This window comes from Chrysochloris asiatica, unplaced genomic scaffold (assembly GCF_000296735.1).
Source record: "Chrysochloris asiatica unplaced genomic scaffold, ChrAsi1.0 scaffold00194, whole genome shotgun sequence".
In the NCBI taxonomy this organism is placed as follows: domain Eukaryota; kingdom Metazoa; phylum Chordata; class Mammalia; order Afrosoricida; family Chrysochloridae; genus Chrysochloris; species Chrysochloris asiatica.
In genome coordinates this window covers 4716764-4734631 of record NW_006408712.1, presented here as the reverse complement: position 1 = coordinate 4734631, position 17868 = coordinate 4716764, and the positions used below count along the sequence as shown (strand labels likewise).

The 17868-nt window shown below is 34.3% G+C and overlaps 1 protein-coding gene across 1 annotated transcript in view; it reads left to right on the top strand.

Annotated features, from left to right (window-relative positions):
- ERO1L (ERO1-like (S. cerevisiae)) overlaps positions 1-14197 on the top strand; it is a 53738-nt gene extending 39541 nt beyond the window's left edge. The window contains exons 9-16 of the mRNA XM_006872357.1: positions 2404-2415; positions 4367-4393; positions 4516-4608; positions 6308-6554; positions 7020-7089; positions 11836-11922; positions 12011-12144; positions 14137-14197. Coding sequence (XP_006872419.1) covers positions 2404-2415; positions 4367-4393; positions 4516-4608; positions 6308-6554; positions 7020-7089; positions 11836-11922; positions 12011-12144; positions 14137-14197 — 731 coding nt within the window. The remainder of the gene's footprint in view (positions 1-2403; positions 2416-4366; positions 4394-4515; positions 4609-6307; positions 6555-7019; positions 7090-11835; positions 11923-12010; positions 12145-14136) is intronic.
- The last annotated feature ends 3671 nt before the right edge of the window (positions 14198-17868 follow it).

The following is a 17868-nucleotide window of genomic DNA, read 5'->3' as shown; positions in this document are numbered from 1 at the left end:
GCACAAGGGGATCTGACTGTCATCATTCAGAGTTTTCATTGACTGATTTTAAGAAGTAGATAGCAAGACTTTTCTTCTTCGTTTTTCTTAGTCTAGAGGCTTTGCTGTTTAGCATCATAGCAACATGCATCATGCAAACCCCCCACTGACAGCCAAGGGGTAGCTGTGCTTGAGTTGTAATGGGAATTGAACTTAGGTCTTCTGTGTGGAAGACAAAAATTCTGCCACTGAACTACCAGTGTCCTCTTGTTATTGTTGTTAAGTGCCGTCGAGTTGGTTCCGACCCATAGCGACCCTGTATAGGGTTTCCAAGGAGCAGCTGGTGAACCATTGTGGTGCAAACTGACATTGCAGTCCAGCACAAGAACCCACAGTGCCACACCAGGACGCCATAAACCCCATAAAGCCAAGTCCATTGCCATCAGGTCAGAACAGGTGCCATACCAAAACCAAAATCCACTGCCACTGAATAGATTCAGACTCATAGTGGCCTCATAGGACAGGCTGGAACTGCTCATCAGGCTTCCAAGATTGTAATCTTTACAGAAGCAGATGGCCATAGCTTTCTAAGAGCATCTGGTAGGTTTCAACCACTGACCTTTCAGTTAGCAGCCAAGCACCTAAGCATTGTGACAACAGGCCTCCTTCATAGGCGCTATGTTGTTGTTGGTAAGTGCTGTGGAGTCACTTCTGACTCAGAGCAACCCTATATAGGGTTTCTGAAAAGCAGCTGGTGGGTTTGAACTGTTAGTTAACCTTCTGGCTAGCAGTTCAGTGCTTATCCTACAGCACCACACCAGGAGTCCACATTAATGCCAAAGCAGCCATAAAATGGAAACTCACAAATCTAGCTCAGTCTATAATAGAAAAAGGGTTTGTTAATAAACCCCTTTTAGACTTTTCTCTTAGGAAATACATATCCATCTTTTCTTTGAATATATGCTTACTAATGAAATGTTGACGTGCTTTTAGCAAATGTTAAGGTTTTCATTTAAAAAATTTATTTGAAGAGACGCTGATCTCATATATAGTCAATAAATATAAAAGTCCTTCTGGAAAGTGAAGAGATTACATCATTCCCAAACTGCTGGCAGACTGGTCTTTCTTAGATTAGAAATGAAAAAACATCTTTAAAGAAGGGTTTTGGGCTGAGGAGTCACATGTGCTGACTCAGTGGGAGCAATTGGTTTAATATCAGATAAAATGCAAACTCATAGACCAGAGATAATCTTCACTATGAACTCACATTATGACTTGATAAATGAATCACTGTCACTTATCTTAAAGTCAAATGAGAACAATCGAAATGTTTATCACTAGGAAACTGGTTAAATGAGTTATGGGATATTTATATCTGGAGTCCTGGTGTGGCCCCGGAGGACAAGCACTGGAGAGCTAACTGCAAGTTTGGTAGTTCAAACCCACCAGTCACTCTCCAGAAACCCTTTACAGGGTTACTATGAGTCAGAACCAACTCGATAGAGTTTAACAACAACATATTTATATACTAGAATAAAGCCACTGTAAATGTTGCTGTAAATTTGTGTTCATTTATATCAAAAGCGATCAATAGTACATTGAGTTAAAAAAATAAAACAAGTTTCAAACACTATTATAAAATTTTTTTTTGAAAACATAATATAACATTGAATATTCACATACTGAAAAGGACATATATCAAAATATGAATGTGTTTATCTTTCAGCAAGGGAGTTTTGGATGATTTTTAAATTTCTTCTTTGTTTCCTTTTTTAAACGCAGATATCTGCAATGAGCATATATTATTTTAAAATCAAATTATGATGATATTAAAGGAAAATGACAGTGAAGATAATTTTCCAGAATAAATGAGCAGCTACATATAAATTGTTACATTGTGCATAACTTGAATTTTACAAATAGTCTTAAAAAAAGTATTGTGATTGATGTAATGCTGGTCTGTAGATTTCAAAGCAGCAACACAAATCTTTAATAGAAACTGTGTATAGCTTTAGGATAAATAAGTGTGGCTGTCTGCCAGCCAAATAACAGTAAGTCCTTAAGATATTTAATAATCCACTTAGATGATGGATTAGATTTTTCTCTCCTGTCAGTCATATGAAACCTTACTTGAGTTGAAATTCCTCTTTATCAAGGCTCCAGGAAAAGACACGTTTTTCCACTGAGGCTTAATTCACATCGCCCTCAGATAGAGTTGCATTCTCAAAGGCCTTACACTGAGCTTTTACTTATAATTTGATTATGAAGTAATATATAATAATGATCATCAAATATAATAATCAAATATGATTTGATTATAAAATAATATATGCTCATTGCAGTCTTGTTTTTATAAAAGTGTAGCATGTTAAAAGGTACATCTGGAAAGAGTTTATAATAACAAACATTCTGTTTTCTTTGCAGGGAAAAGTAAAGGTAAGTATGTCTTTATCATATCATTCATTCTAAACATGAATTTGCTAAGAGCTGCTTACTATGGTGACGTTTATATTTTCTTACCACCGAGACTCAGAAGAACTTAACTTTGATTTCTTTCTCTGGAGGTGAAAGCACAAGTTAGTTTCAGGAACTAGAGATAGTCTTCCTCAGCCTCTGATACTTCAATCGAACGTTTTACTCACTAAGCCTAAAAGGTGGGCATTTCTCCTGGCCTCAGTTAGGGGAAAATTTCCCCTCTCTACTTGCTGGTTGAAACTAGGATCTGCTGGGTTTGGAGAGTTCTAGATGTGATAAAAAAAATTCCCTGGGTTGTGCAAATGGTTAAAGCTCAACTCTTAGCTGACATGTTAGAGGTTTGAATCCAGCAGCAGCACCCAGAAGACAGGCTGGTTATCTCCTTCTGAAAGGACTTAGCATCGAAAATCCTAGAGTGCAATTTTATTATGAAATACTTGGGCTGCCGTGAGCCCCCCTAATTAGTGTGTTGGCCTGTTTTACCTTATTCTTGTCAGCAGTAAGTAGTTGTTACATTTTTATCTTTACTAATTTGATAGGTAAAAGTGTCTATTGCTTTAATTTGCATTTTTTTATTAATGAAGTGGAATAATTTTTATGTCTTTACCATTTATATTTTTTCATCTGTAATGTTGACTTTTTAAATTTATTTTTGTTTGGCCTTTTTAGTGAGCACTATATAATTTATAAATTTTTCTATATTAAGGATATCATTTCTTTGTTGCATTTGCAATATGTATTTTATCCAGTTTATTATTTACATTCTACTTTCATTTATGAAGTTTCCTGAAAAACATGTTTTATATGTCGATTACTTATTCTTTTTTCATTTCTTTCATTATTTTATGCTCATTTGTTTCATTTTTAGTTTCACTACAGGGAACTTTAGTCAAAATAACCAAATAGTTAAGTGTTTGCCATCTCTGTAGCAAATTCTTACAAGCATTTTTGCATAATTTTGCCTTTTTATTTAAAACTATTTCAAAGAAACATTTTTCTTTATTGCCATATTCTTGCTATTTTAATACTTGTATGTTTGTTGTTAAGTTGGTTCTGACTTATAGTGACCCTCTATAGGGTTTCCAGGGAGTGACTGGTGGGTTTGAACTGCTGACCTTGCTGTTAGCAGTCCAGTGCTTATCCTACAAAGCCACATTCTATCTTGTGAACTTAGGCATTAAAAAAGAAAAATTATCTGTAATGTAGTCACTTTAGTGTAAGTTATCCCCCACCCACATTTTGGGTTGTTTCTTTATAGCAAAATAACTAGGATAAGGATATGAACTAGGATCTTCGTAGGTCATAGACTATAAATGACCTTTGGCTTTTATAACATTTCCCTTAATTGCCTTTTAAAAATATTAAACGGTGTATAATATTATCAGCGATGTATAAGGAGTCCTGGTGTGGCGCTGTAGGATAATGCACTGGGCTGCAAGGTCGGTTTGAACAACAGGGTTGGCAGTTCAAGCTCACCAAATGCTTCGCAGAAACCCTACACAGGGTCGCTGTGAGTTGGAACCAACTCGACAGTATTCAACAACAATAGCAGTTTTCACAACATGAACTGTTATCAGGGTTAGATATTTTTCCATGTATTGATTTGCTATATGAATGACATGTTTTGACCTTAGATTAAAACACTTGATCCTGAAGGTTATGACACTGAGGCTCATAAGGCAGTGCTGAAGCTTATTAAAGATTGAAAAGTACAGTTTAGTACCTAACTGAATCTGTACCAAGAACTTTTCTTCATTCTTTGGAGAAGTTGCAAAAAAGACTTGGATCTTTAGTTAAACAATATTCATATTATTCTTTGGCACAAATATGCAATTATGTTTAAAAAACTTTTGAAAACCTAACATTTTCACATTTTTACAATCTTGTGACTTATTTTTCTTTTAAATTTCAGAGAACACTTTTTACAGTTGGCTAGAAGGTAATTGGAAACTCAAACACATTTAAATATTAAAATTTTGTATTCTGATTTTTAAAGAGGCATGAAATTAATTTTTTTTTACCTTACACATTTCACATATGAAGTTTCTTGTCTTTGTTTAGGTCTCTGTGTAGAAAAAAGAGCATTCTATAGACTCATCTCTGGCCTACATGCAAGCATTAATGTGCATTTGAGTGCAAGATACCTTTTGCAAGGTATGTGACATTCACTTTACCACACTTGTTTTCAGGTATTCTGAAGAGTAGTTGGTATTTATCTGTTAGGAAAAAATTGATCTGTTGCCTATGAAAACACAGTGCCATCTGGTTGATCCTGACTCCTACTGACCCTTAGGCAGAGTAGAACTTCTCCATAGCGTTTCACTGGAGCAGACAGCCCCATTTTTCGTCCATGGATTGGTTGGTGGGTTTCAATCACTGACCTTGTGGTTAGCTGCCCAGTGCTTAATGCACCACATCACCAGGGCCCCTTGAATATTGTTATTGCTGTTAAGTGCCATCGAGTTGATTCTGACTCATAGTGACCTTGCATAGGTTTTCCAAGGAGCAGCTGATGAGCTTGAACTACTGACCTTGTGGTTTACACTGACCTTGAAGTCCATCGCATTAACCCACAGTGCCACATCAGGACTCCTTGAATATTGTTGCTGTGGTTAAGTGCCTTTGAGTCGATTCCGACTCATACATTCCTGTATAGGGTTTCCGAGGAGCAGCTGGTGAGCTTGAATCACCGACCTTGTGGTTCAAACTGACCTTGCAGTTCAGCACCACACCAGGATTCCTTGACTATTAGACAACAAAAATTCATTCTTAAATGGTAATAGGATTGCAGCTACTATAAGGAATAGGTCACCAGGTTCTTAGCTCCTTTCTCCTTCTTTTAAGAAGATGCTCACAATTGTGAAAATCACATAGAAAATATTCCTTCATTTTGTTTCAAGTGAAAATAGTTCCTAACAGCACAGTTTGTTAATGAAATATTATTATATCAGAAAGCTTTTCTATGCATGCCAGCTTCAAGGCAAGAGTTTTAATGGATGCAAACATTCTCTGCTGCTCTTTACTCTTAAAGAACATGGTTGACCAATGTGACTATGGTCAAGTTGCATCAGTAACATGGTATTTCTTCGGGAGTTAAAGTATTTCTTATGTCTTAGACACAGAATATAATAGCTTTCATTTTTATTTTTTATTTTGCAATAACAACAGAATTCTTTATTTACAATAGCATTATTTAGCATCAAATAAACAAATAGCATCAGCAAAGCAATATTAACTTGCATGAATGTATTTAAAATGTTTCTGAATATATCGACCTTTGCCTAAACTGCTCACACTAGGAATACAAACATCAATGCAAGTGAAAAAATAATTAATAAATCTTTATGTTCATCTTTCCTTGTTCCGTTTTTTTTTTAATGTTTTATTGTGAATTATGTGATAGTTTACATGGGATAACATCAGTCTTACATACATTCTATCGTATATCGTCTCATTGCCATGGTTACAATTCCCTCCATGCAATCCTTCCCCCGTACCCCCCAGGTCTTCAGCACACAGTCGCTCTCGCTCTCTAGATCTAAAGTAATAGTTTTCATTTTAAATAGAGCTTTAAACACATTAATTTCAGACAATTATATTTTAATGGTGTGTTGTTTTTGTGAGTATGTTCATATTCAGAAAATTTATTAAACTCTGGTCTTTCGGTGAAACTTTGAACGTATTTTTATCTCGGAGAGAAAATATGAATACAGAATAATAAAGGCTAACATGAAAACTAGTTGTGATTGTATTTATTATTTCAAAATGAAAGTTAACTTCTAAGGTTTAAATCATAATGTGATTAAAATGTTTAAAATTCAGTATTTAATATTTAATTCTTCTTTCTTCCCAGAAACATGGTTGGAAAAGAAATGGGGACATAATATTACAGAATTTCAGCAGCGATTTGATGGAATTTTGACTGAAGGAGAAGGACCAAGAAGACTTAAGAACTTGTATTTTCTCTATTTAATAGAATTAAGGGCTTTATCTAAAGTGCTACCATTCTTTGAGCGCCCAGATTTTCAACTCTTCACTGGAAATAAAGTTCAGGATGCAGAGAACAAAATACTACTTCTGGATATACTTCATGAAGTCAAGTAAATCATATTCTGTAACTTGTATATTCACAGAAGAATGATTGCTAAGTTTTACTCTAAATTAAATTCTTAAATGTCCCTTGAGAGAAAGGAAAACTATTTAAAAACAATGAAAGACAAAAGTTCATTGCTTTTTTCAGAGTTAGTTTTTTGTCTTTTTTATTTGATTTTTTTTTTCATCTGGGTACTATAAGGCATACATTCTCAGTTTTGAGAACCATTCTTTTACTATGTGAGACTTGTGTTGTTTTCTTATTTAGTCGAACAGATTTGGTTTGTGGTGAAACTTCTAGATTATGATATATTATATTTGAGGATAAGAATTTACTTTGGGGTACCAGAATGTTGGCTTTATTATATTTTCTACCTTATTTTGATTTTATTAGTATGGATTATCAAAATATATTAGCAGCACTTTTAGTATTTTCTAATCAATGAAAATGAATATTCTCTTTTAAAATACAGATCATTTCCTTTGCATTTTGATGAGAATTCATTTTTTGCTGGGGATAAAAAAGAAGCAAACAAACTCAAGGTAATTATTTTATGGTCTAACAAATTTTAGATACAAGCTATTTAACTGTTTATCATTATATAGGTAGGACTATCTGCTCATGTTTTACATTTATAATAAATTTGATATCTAACCTGAAATTATAAAGTCATAAGCTTTGTTTTTCTCAAAAAGAGAGAAAGAAAGAAGTCTAGCGGCAAGGTCCAACTTAAGATATAGTTTATATTATGATCAAAATTGCTACAACTGAAATCTGTCTGTTGCTTTACACTTCACATAGATGATCTCATGTGGTGGAAATGATGAAGGGATCCAGAGCATGGGTACCACTATTACTCTTTCTTTGGCTGAAGAGAACTCTAAAAATGGTTATGTTTAGTTAAAGGCCCTTCTCTAGGGTTTGAAGGAACAGTGTAAAGTCTTGTCATCATCTTATTTACTGAGAATTAAAGACAGGAACTCTAGCATGAAGTTTTGGAAAGAACAGAAGACCAGGGTATCTCATGAAATGGATGGAGTCTGATTTTGACTTGCCTCTTAATGTGGGGGCAATATCAGGCAATTCCATCTCTGAGTCTGTATGTCTGTCGCAAAACACTACAATTATATAATATTACTAAGAATATTTTTTAAATGCTTTCTTTGCAGAGCATGATACTTTTCATTAATGGGGGAAACAGTTCAGCCTTCAAGAGCTTTCTAGTTTATTTGGGGACTCAAGTAAAATCATGTTACTGTTCATTTTCTCTGTTAGGAAGCTTGTGGTCAGTAAAGGCAGAACGCAGTGCCTTCAGTAGCACTGGCTTGATCTGATTTCTTCATAATCTTTATAAGAAACAATCTTCCTGTTTCTTTCCATAGGGAAAGAACCTGATATCATGCATCTTGCAAATAAAATGCTTTTTGCACTGGTGTTTTTCACTGTTAGATAAGAGTTATTTTTGACCTCCCTTCTACCTCCTTAAAGCATTTTTGCTAGAAATACATCCTTCAGGGCTTATATAACTTCCCAAACAGTTTCCTGATACTCCAGAAACTTGGTGGTAAGGTGAGGGAGTAGGTGCTACAATATCTTTTCCCCTCTCCTATTTTCAGTTTCTTCATTTTTATTTTACATGCCGATTTACTGGAGAGTGTTTTGGCATCACCTCTCTTTATATTGTGCAGATACGAGATTTTCTTAGTGTTTTAATTTTGCAAAACTCTGAAACATTCAGCTTTAATGTCCCATGAAGTTTATGTAGAGAATTCTTTTTTTTTTTGAGGTTGGCCCAGGATCGGCAGTGTTTTTTTTTTTTTTTTTCTTAAATGTTTTATTGTGAATTATGTGATAGTTTACATGGGAGAACATTAATTTTACATTCATTCTATCATATATTGTCTCATTGCCATGGTTACAATCCCCTCCATGCATCATCAACCAACCAAAGGGTATACCCTGCAATCCTTTCCCCGTACCCCCCAGGTTTTCAGCACACTTATGTAGAGAATTCTTGATGAACAGAAATGTTTTCTGAATTCTTTTATAAGAAAGACATAAAAGATGAGAATACATGGTAACATTTCAGGTTACTTCTGGTGAGTATTATGGAGTTTAAACAGTTACATTTATAAGTTCACTTTAAAATCACATCTTTTTCTCTTTAATAGTTTATCACTGTATAAACTTAACAACAACAGTGTATGGTTAGAAATAAAGAACTTGTATAAAAGGAAATTGTTCAGTTCAAAATAATTAAGATATCACTTTGTCGTTGTTGTTAAATACCCTCGAGTTGGTTCCAACTCATAGTGACCCTGTATAGGGTTTTAAAGGCTGTAAATATTTGCAGGAGCAGAAAGCCTCATCTTTATCCCACAGAGTAGCTGGTGGGCTCGAACCACTAATCTTGTGATTCACAGTCCAGTGTTTATCCTAATGAGCCACTTCGCTTCCCAATATATCGCTTTAAGCTTTACAAAACATTTGAGAATTAAGTAAGAACTGTTTGTTGGTCCGTGGTTTTCAATGAATATAAAACACAGCAGTAATCGCAGCATGATTGATCATTCTACCCACTGACTGCAATTTAAAGTGCTGATCTAAAACTGTATGCTTAACCAAGGAGAACTTCAAAGTCATTTAAATTCTGGTTATTTTAAGGACCATAGAATTTTCTAATCTGAGGTAATAGCGGAATATGTACTAAGATGTCAGTTTATTAGACTTGGTTATTTGTGGAAATCACAGGAATTTTCTCCTGTTCTGACCTAGTAAATTTCTACTCTGTTAATTTGGTTATATAGCATTTAAAGTTCACTTAAGCAGAAAGATGCGTATTATTTTATGTGCTTTGTTTTAATCTTGCCATGTAATTTTGTCTGTCGTAAGCAACCATGCTTGCTCTTTGTACATGCAATACAAAGATTTACTCAAAAACTGCCACATTCAAGTGTTTGAATTAACAAATAAACATAGATTCAGATACTGAATCTAGATGATTTCTACAAAAACAAGCAAAATCTTTTATGACAGAGACTTCTAATGTTTATAAGCATGAGACTCTCATAAAATGAAAAACTTCTCTTAAAGTCAAGGCATCTTGCCACAACAGTGCTATTTTTATTATCTATTGATAGTGAAAATGTAATTGCCAAAAAAGCCACTATCAATCATAACATTTGTATCATTTGGAAATTTATAATGCATGTATGAGATCTTTATTCTGTGTGCAGTGTTTATGTACCTATGAAATTTGTAGACCCTTGTAACAACTATGACGTCTTCCAGAGGTTGACAGTTCATAGATAGGAACACTGATTTAGAGTAACTTTTTATAACTTTGCATTGTCATTGTTAAAAGTGTGATTTTTCTTTAATCCAAGGTTGAAACACAAGTTTAAAGTAAATGTCCCATCACATTATCAAACTCTATGTAGACTAATGTTACTGGGTAGAGGTTTTATTTTTTTTGTTTTTAAACTAGGTTTAAAATTAGGATTGCTTCTTTCCAGATTTAGTCCCCAAACTACAGAAGCAGTAAGATTTAGAATACTCTTAATATATGAGGGAATTTGAAAAAGTTTGTGGAAAATGGAATTTTTCCATGAACTTTTTGAAGCTCTCATATAGTAAAAATTTAATAATTTGGGGTTCTATTAGCAATCTTTTACATGTTACAGCTGTTTCAAAATCTCAAGTTGAATAGAACATCAGGGAAAGCTGTCCACAGAACAAACTGAAGTCTATTTTGAATAGTGGGTTCCAATCTTTGCTAACTTATTTAACTCTAGTCTTACTTTCTTCTGGTTAGCCCAGTATGAGGTTTACCTCATTAAAATAAATTCTTCTCAAGTTACAGATCAATTTGTATATTCCATCTTAAATGTATGCTAGGTTTTCTGTTTAAAGTACTAATTGTAAGGTTGGAATTCTATAATAAGTTTAGCACAGAGAATGGTCACTTGAAGTGTCAGTTAATAATTTTCATTGGTGTACAAGAAGGATGAAGCTTTCTGCTCCCGTAAAGATTTACAACCTCAGAAACACTGTACAGGGTTGCTATGAGTCGGAACCTACTCCATGGCACATAACAACAACAACAAAAACAAGGGTGTTTTCTTGGCTTCTCGTTTATTTGTTTCTGTGGATATGACAGTACTTTTGGATGAAAAGATTTACAGCCTCGGGAGTCCTATACAGGGTTGCTGAGTTGGAACCAACTCTACAGCACACCACCACCACCACAGATGTACGTTACCCTGTTATAAAGACTGTAATACTCTAAAGTTTATGGTTACATACATATTAAAATATAAAAAGTAAAAAAGGGAATGAAAAGTATCTAATTCGAGATAGTAATATTAGTGTTATTAAGTGTCATTGAGTTGGTTCCAAGTCATAGCTACCGTGTATAGGGTTTCTGAGGAGTAGGTTTGAACCACCAACCGTATGCTTAGGGGTTCAGTGCTGATGCTATAGCATCATGCCAGAACTCCTAGTTATTAGGAAACCAAAGGCACTGATATTTTTCTTTTTCATTTTTGGTGAATGACACCTTCCAACCCTTTTCAACTAACTCACATGTAAATATAGTAAGTTTCACATACAACTGACACCACAACTAAGTAAGTTACCTTTGTGTATATTTGCAGATAGTTTAGCTTTGGAGTCTGGCAGACAGCTATTCTGAGTCTGCAACTTACAAAATGTAGGAGCTTAGGTAAAGTACCTAACCTCTCTCTTAAGTTTCCTAGTTCTGCTATAACACAGATAAAACAAGTGGGTGGCTTTAAAGAACAGAAATTTATTTTCCCAATTCTGGAGGTTTATGGTCTTGGCTGTTGGCGGTGCCATTTTCCCAGGTGTTCCTTGGTTCCTCACATAGTGTCTTCTCCCTCCTTCCCTGTGTATCTCTGTCTAATCTGCTCATTTTATGGCTCAGAAGTGATTAGATTTAGAACACATTCTACTCAGGTATGATCTAATTAATATAACAAAAAATCCTATTTTCAAATTGGACAACATCGTATAGAGCTTAGTATTCCAGCTGTATTTTGCAGGGGACACAATTTAATTCATAATAATTGCTGAATATTGCTTTCTGTTATTTGTTAGGTAGTGGTGTAATTTCTACTTTTGAAAGTGTAAAAATTAAATGAAATGGTAGATGTAAAGATTCTGGTGTGTAGGAATTTTCTTCCTCTTTTTTGGAACCTTGTACGGTGTAGGCATAGAGGACGCTCAGATAATACCATCTTAATAAAATATTGCTACATTGTTTGTAGGAGGATTTTCGACTGCATTTTAGAAATATATCAAGAATCATGGATTGTGTTGGTTGTTTTAAATGTCGACTATGGGGAAAGCTTCAGGTAAGCAAATCTTGTTCAGCCCTATTTCTCCTTAATCCTTTCTGTGAGTAATTTTAATGATTTTTCTTTTTTCTTATTTTTATTATAGACTCAGGGCTTGGGCACTGCTCTGAAGATCTTGTTCTCTGAGAAACTGATAGCAAATATGCCAGAGAGTGGACCCAGTTATGAATTCCATCTAACCAGACAAGAAATAGTATCATTATTCAATGCATTTGGAAGGTTAGTTTGAATGTTTTGTCATTATTTCTGCTAGCTACATAAGTCTAAAGCACCAGGTATATACTCAGATAAAATTAGGTTAAGAAATATCCTTTTAAATGAAATTAGCTCAATATAGAATTATATGACCTTATGAAATATTCCAAGTATGTAGGTGCAGTCCTTAGATAATATTCTATATTTTAATCTATTGATTGATAATTATGATTAATTTACTGGTTAGACTTTTAACATTTTTAAAAATGAATTTGAATATTTTTGCTGAGTTTTTAAGGGTAGATTTTTGTGGTGCTCACTTTTTTAAAGATCCTGGAAAAATCATAGTTTTCTTAAGATAGATATACAAGCAATTTGTCTTTAAATTTATCATCATACTAAAAAGTTAACATAATTACTTTTCAACAAAATCATTGGAGCATAAGTTTGAAATAAGAAACATATTAAAAGTTAAAGTATAGTTGTATTTCCTTCTGGCCTGTCATATTATAAAAAATGTTGCTGTTGTTAAGTGCTGTGGAGTCAGTTCTGGCTGATAGTGACCCTGTATAGGGTTTCCGAGGAGTAGCTGATGAGCTTGAACCACTAACCTTGAGTTTCAAATCGACATTGCAGTCCAGCGGATTAACCCACAGTACCATACCAGGACTCCACTGAATAATAGATTTATAAAAGTGAACACTTTTTAGGACACATTTCTTAATTCTAAACAATTACAATGATTTATTATTTGAAGGTTAGAAGAGTTGACCTTCCAAGTAATTTCTCTTGTACTCAGATTGACCATTATGTTTCATTCAGTATTCTGCTACAAAGTTTATGGTAGAGAGCAGCGCCAAAGGACACTTAAAAATAATGAACAAACGTTAGTTTTCATAGAAATTAGTGAAAAAATATTGGCCACATACTTACCTATTCTCACTCTTTATATATAGGTAGCTTTGCTTCTTTGTATGTTTACAAACTGGGGCATACTAGGTATTTCAAAGTGTTTGCAGTCCTTGTGCAGTGCTATAGGAAAAGCACTCGATTTGAACCATAAAGTCAGTGGTTCAAACTCAACCTGCCTCTCCTCCAAAACCCTATGAAAGGTCGCTATGGGTCAGAACCAACTCAATGGCACTTAACAACAAATGGTAGTGTAGTGGATTACAAGTTGGAATGCTAAACGCAAGGTCAGCAGTTCGAATCCACCAGCTGCTCCATAGGAGAAAGATGAGGATTTCTGCTCCCAGAAAGAAAACCGCCTCAGAAACCCTACATATAGTTGTTATGAGTTGGAATTGACTTGATAGAACATAGCAGCAGGACATATATTATACTTTATGTTGTTGTTGGAAGCATTTGTATATTTAATGTTGTGCTTTACATTAAGAATGTTGTCGTTGCTAACTGCTATTGCTTTTGATTCATGGCAACCCCACTGCAGAGTAGAACCGCTCCTTAGGATTGTCAAGGCTGCTATCTTTCAAAGCAAACTGCCAGGCCTGATTTCTGAGGTGCCTTTGTTTGGGTTTGAACTGCCAACCTTTCAGCTAGTAGTCCAGTGCTTAACCATTTGTACCACCCAGGGACATAATATGTTTCTTGCTGTTAAGTGCCGTCAAGTCGGATCCAACTCATAGTCATTCCGTATAGAGTTTCTGAGGAGTGGCTGGTGAGTTTGAACCACCAACCTTGAAGTTCAAACTGACTTTATGGTTGAGTGCTTATCCTACAGCACCACACCCCAGAATTCTCTCTCTCTCTCTTTATATATATATATACTTAAAAATAATGGATTTCTTATCAGGGAATATATTGTTCTAGTTTTACCAGTCAAATTAAGGATTAGGAATACATCAGATTAGATTTAATGGTTTGTATACCTTTAAAGTTGTTAAAATAAATTACTTTTAAAATTATACTATACTCTAAAAATACATAAAGAATAATAACTTCTATACATAAAAATTTCTTGAAATGGTTTCCAAGTGAAATTATTTTTATTTACAGAATTTCTACAAGTGTCAGAGAACTAGAAAACTTCAGGAACTTGTTACAAAATATTCATTAAAGAACACAAGGTAAAATGTGCCTATTTCTGGACAATGGAGGCCAAAGAGCCAAAGAGTGGATTTTCATTCAAAAGCATAATAGCAATGACAGTCTTAAGCCAAACCTTTTCTATAAAGCTGATTTTGTAAGAGGAGATCTATATTGTTTTAAGTAACCACTTTTTGTAATTGTGTTATGTCTTTGTATAATATTATTTTGAGTAAAAGTAATAGTTTGATAATGTGGTAAAAATCTGAGAGTTCAATGTTGAATAAAATCAGGACTATCAAGTTCATATTTGGCAAAATTAAATGGATGATATTTTAAGTCTCCCCAAGCAAGTAGAGTTTTGTGTCAGAAGATATAAATAAAGCTATGGCCCATGTGACAAGCATTTTAATAGGAAAGTGCTAGGGACTCTTATGGACAACCCATAATTCATAGCCTAGAATTTAAAAAATAACATTTAGAGTGTCAGATATAGTGATTAAAAACACAGAATGCTAATTTAATTTTAATTTTAGATTAACAGTAGAAATGTTTTTTTGTATAAGCATGTCCCATATAATATGTGGATTAAACTAAAATATATTCATTATTTATATGAAATTAAAATTTAACTGGGAATCCTGTATTTTATCTGGCAACGCCAAATACATTGGTATGAAACACATCACTTTTAATATTGTAATACTATTTTGATCAGGCTGTTTGTTATGTAGAATGGTATAATAACAACTCAAAGGTATATAGGAAATTTCTAAATATTGTGAGAATTTTATTATATATATATTTATTCTCATAATATCTTCCCTACTATTGAATACAGTTTTTGGGAAACATTTTATTTTGATGTAATTTCAAATTTACAGGAAAGTTTTAAGAGTAGTACAAAGAAATTTTTACTCAGATTTACCATTTGTCCACATTTGCTTTATCTGCTGTGCAAATACACACCCACCCACACACATATACACACACAATTTTTTTCCTCAGTCATTTAAAAGTTAGTTACAGGCATTTTGCCCCATGCGTTCTAAATACTTCATTGTATAATAATGAATATGTAGTTAAATGATGTTTTTAATAAAAACACACACAAGGAAAACAAACTTGGAACTAGTATAATACTCTATGTCTTAAAATAAGGAATGATTTCGAGTTCCAGTCTCAAGTTCTTTTAAATTTTGTTGCCTTTTCTATGCTTGTGTAATAATGGGGCCTGCAACTTTTATCTTTAATACGTGAGATTCATCCCCTTTGTGTCTCTAAAACTGAACAATAATGTTGGAAGGTTTTCATTTAATGGAATCTTTTCAGTGATTAAAATATTTGGAGAGGTTTATTAATTTATACCACTTGGTAATTATAGGGGAAGAGACACTGTATACCTCAAAACATGTACTCCCCTTATATATCTTAGCAGGTGTACCATGTTGAGATGTCACATTAATAGAGCAGGGATTATTTATTTATTTAGAAAATGTCCCTTTATCCTGCTGTGTACCTTTTCTTCTGTGTCCCCAATATCTGGTACAATGTCAAGCACATTGTTGATATCCAATAAATATTTGTTGCTGAATGTATGAATATGTATCCAATATTTTAAATTAATACAGCAAAATATAACGATATGTGTCCCATTTTTCTTCCCCCCCCTTTTCTTTGAATAGGACAGGAATAGAGGGACCTTAAGTCAACCCTCTTGGAGATTTTCAAAGGACTCTGAAATAACCACCATATATAAAAAGTTTAAGGACTTTTATAGTACTCTGGAAGTATGCTACATAGGGTCACATTGTAATTTTGCCTGTACACTTCTCTAACTCGGATCTTATGCTGTTTTTAAATAGCTAAACTCTGTGAATATTCCTACCCTCCCACTTGTTTTTTTAATAAAAAATCTGGCTTCTAGTCCCACAGTTCTTAATCTCTTCCTGTAAAGTCTAAAATCCTTATTCTAAATCCACAGATAGGTTCATAAGTCATTTCTTATTTGACTTGTTTCTGCAAATTGTTCACAACTCTCCTAAAATTCTTTTATTCTCTTGGTTCGTTACATTTCACATTCACCCCTGTTCACCTTCTTTTCAGTCTTCTTTCATTTTTTCCTTAAATGTATTCCTCAGGCTTCCATCCTTGCTGTTCTTTTGGGTAACCCCAATCTGCTAATTTCTAAATCTTTACCTTTAGTTCAGACCTTTAAATTCATCCACCTGCTATGTGTCTTCACTTGGCTGTCCTACAGACACCTGTGTGGATCTAGAACAATCATTCTTCCCATAACCTCTTGTGCTTAGTCTCTTTGGTTGATTTTAGGCCCATTCTCTTCTAAATTACTAAGACTCACGCCTCTCTACTTTTTCCCTAGTCAAGTAGTGTGTAAATTAAGCTCTACTGATTTTGTGTGTAAATCACTGATATATCACCAACTTTCCATTTTCATTGCTTTTACCTGAAGTACTACACTAACTTGTCTCCTTGTACCTGGCTTGTTTCCTCTTTGTTGTTCCCCTATGCTACCAGAGTAGACTTTCTAGAAGTATTCTAGAAGTATGCTTAAATTAATACCCTCAGTGACCTTGTGCACATTTAGGAGAAAGCCAAACTCCTTTGCTTGGTATACAAGATATCCTCCTTACCTTGATAATATTCTGATAAAACAGACTTGTAATTCTCCAAATGTATCACGTAGTCAGGCCTGAGTACATACTGTTACCTTTGCAAGTATCCTGGCCCTGCTCCCCATCTGGAATATTTAGATGTACCCTAACGGGTCCAGCACAAGCATCTCCTTTGTGAAATCCATCTTGCTCCATTCAAGGAGAGTCATCTAACTTCCTCTGTTGTGCCACCACTGTAATTAGAACCTACCTCTACTGTATTACTTATTGTACTGTATTATTTTGTTTTTGTTTTTTACAGCCTCCTTTACTAGAATGTGAGCTCCTTAAGGGCAGGAACAGGAATTTTATTAAAATTTCCATTTCCATAGCATAGTTTTTGGGATATGAACATTTGTTTGTTGAATAAATTGCTTTTACAGTGACCAACTTATTATTCTAAAGGTTACATCTTCCCTCAAATACTCTTTACAGTAAGAGTCAGTAGACTTCCAAGGAACTATGGACTTCAGGGGGGCGGGTCAATAAAGTTTCTGAAATTGTATTAAAAATTTGGTGTTTTTTTTGAGGGTATGTGAAAAGAGGCCAGTGTGGGAAAAAAAAAAAAAGTAATTTTTATGGGAAAGGGTGCTATCACAGGAATTTATGGAGTAATCGTAGGATTGTGGGCTAGAGTGATTTCTGTTTCAGATTCAAAGGGGAAGGGGGAGGGTTGTTGTAAATTATTCCATATATGCATCTTCTTAACTAAATATTTGAAAAAAAAACATGTATTATTTAATGTCCTGGTGTGGTGACGTAGGATAAGCACTGGACCACAAAGTTGGTTTGAACCACAAGGTTGGCAGTTTACACTCACCATCTGCTCCTTGGAAACACTAAACAGTACACAGACTCAATGGCACTTAGCAACACCTAATATCCTGGTGTGGTGCTGTAGGGTAAGTGCAGGACCACAAGGTCAGTGGTTCAAACTCACCAGCGGTTTCACGGAAACCTTATACCGTGTCATGGTAAGTTGGGACCGACTGGACAGCACATAACAAAACAACATCTAATGCTTTAC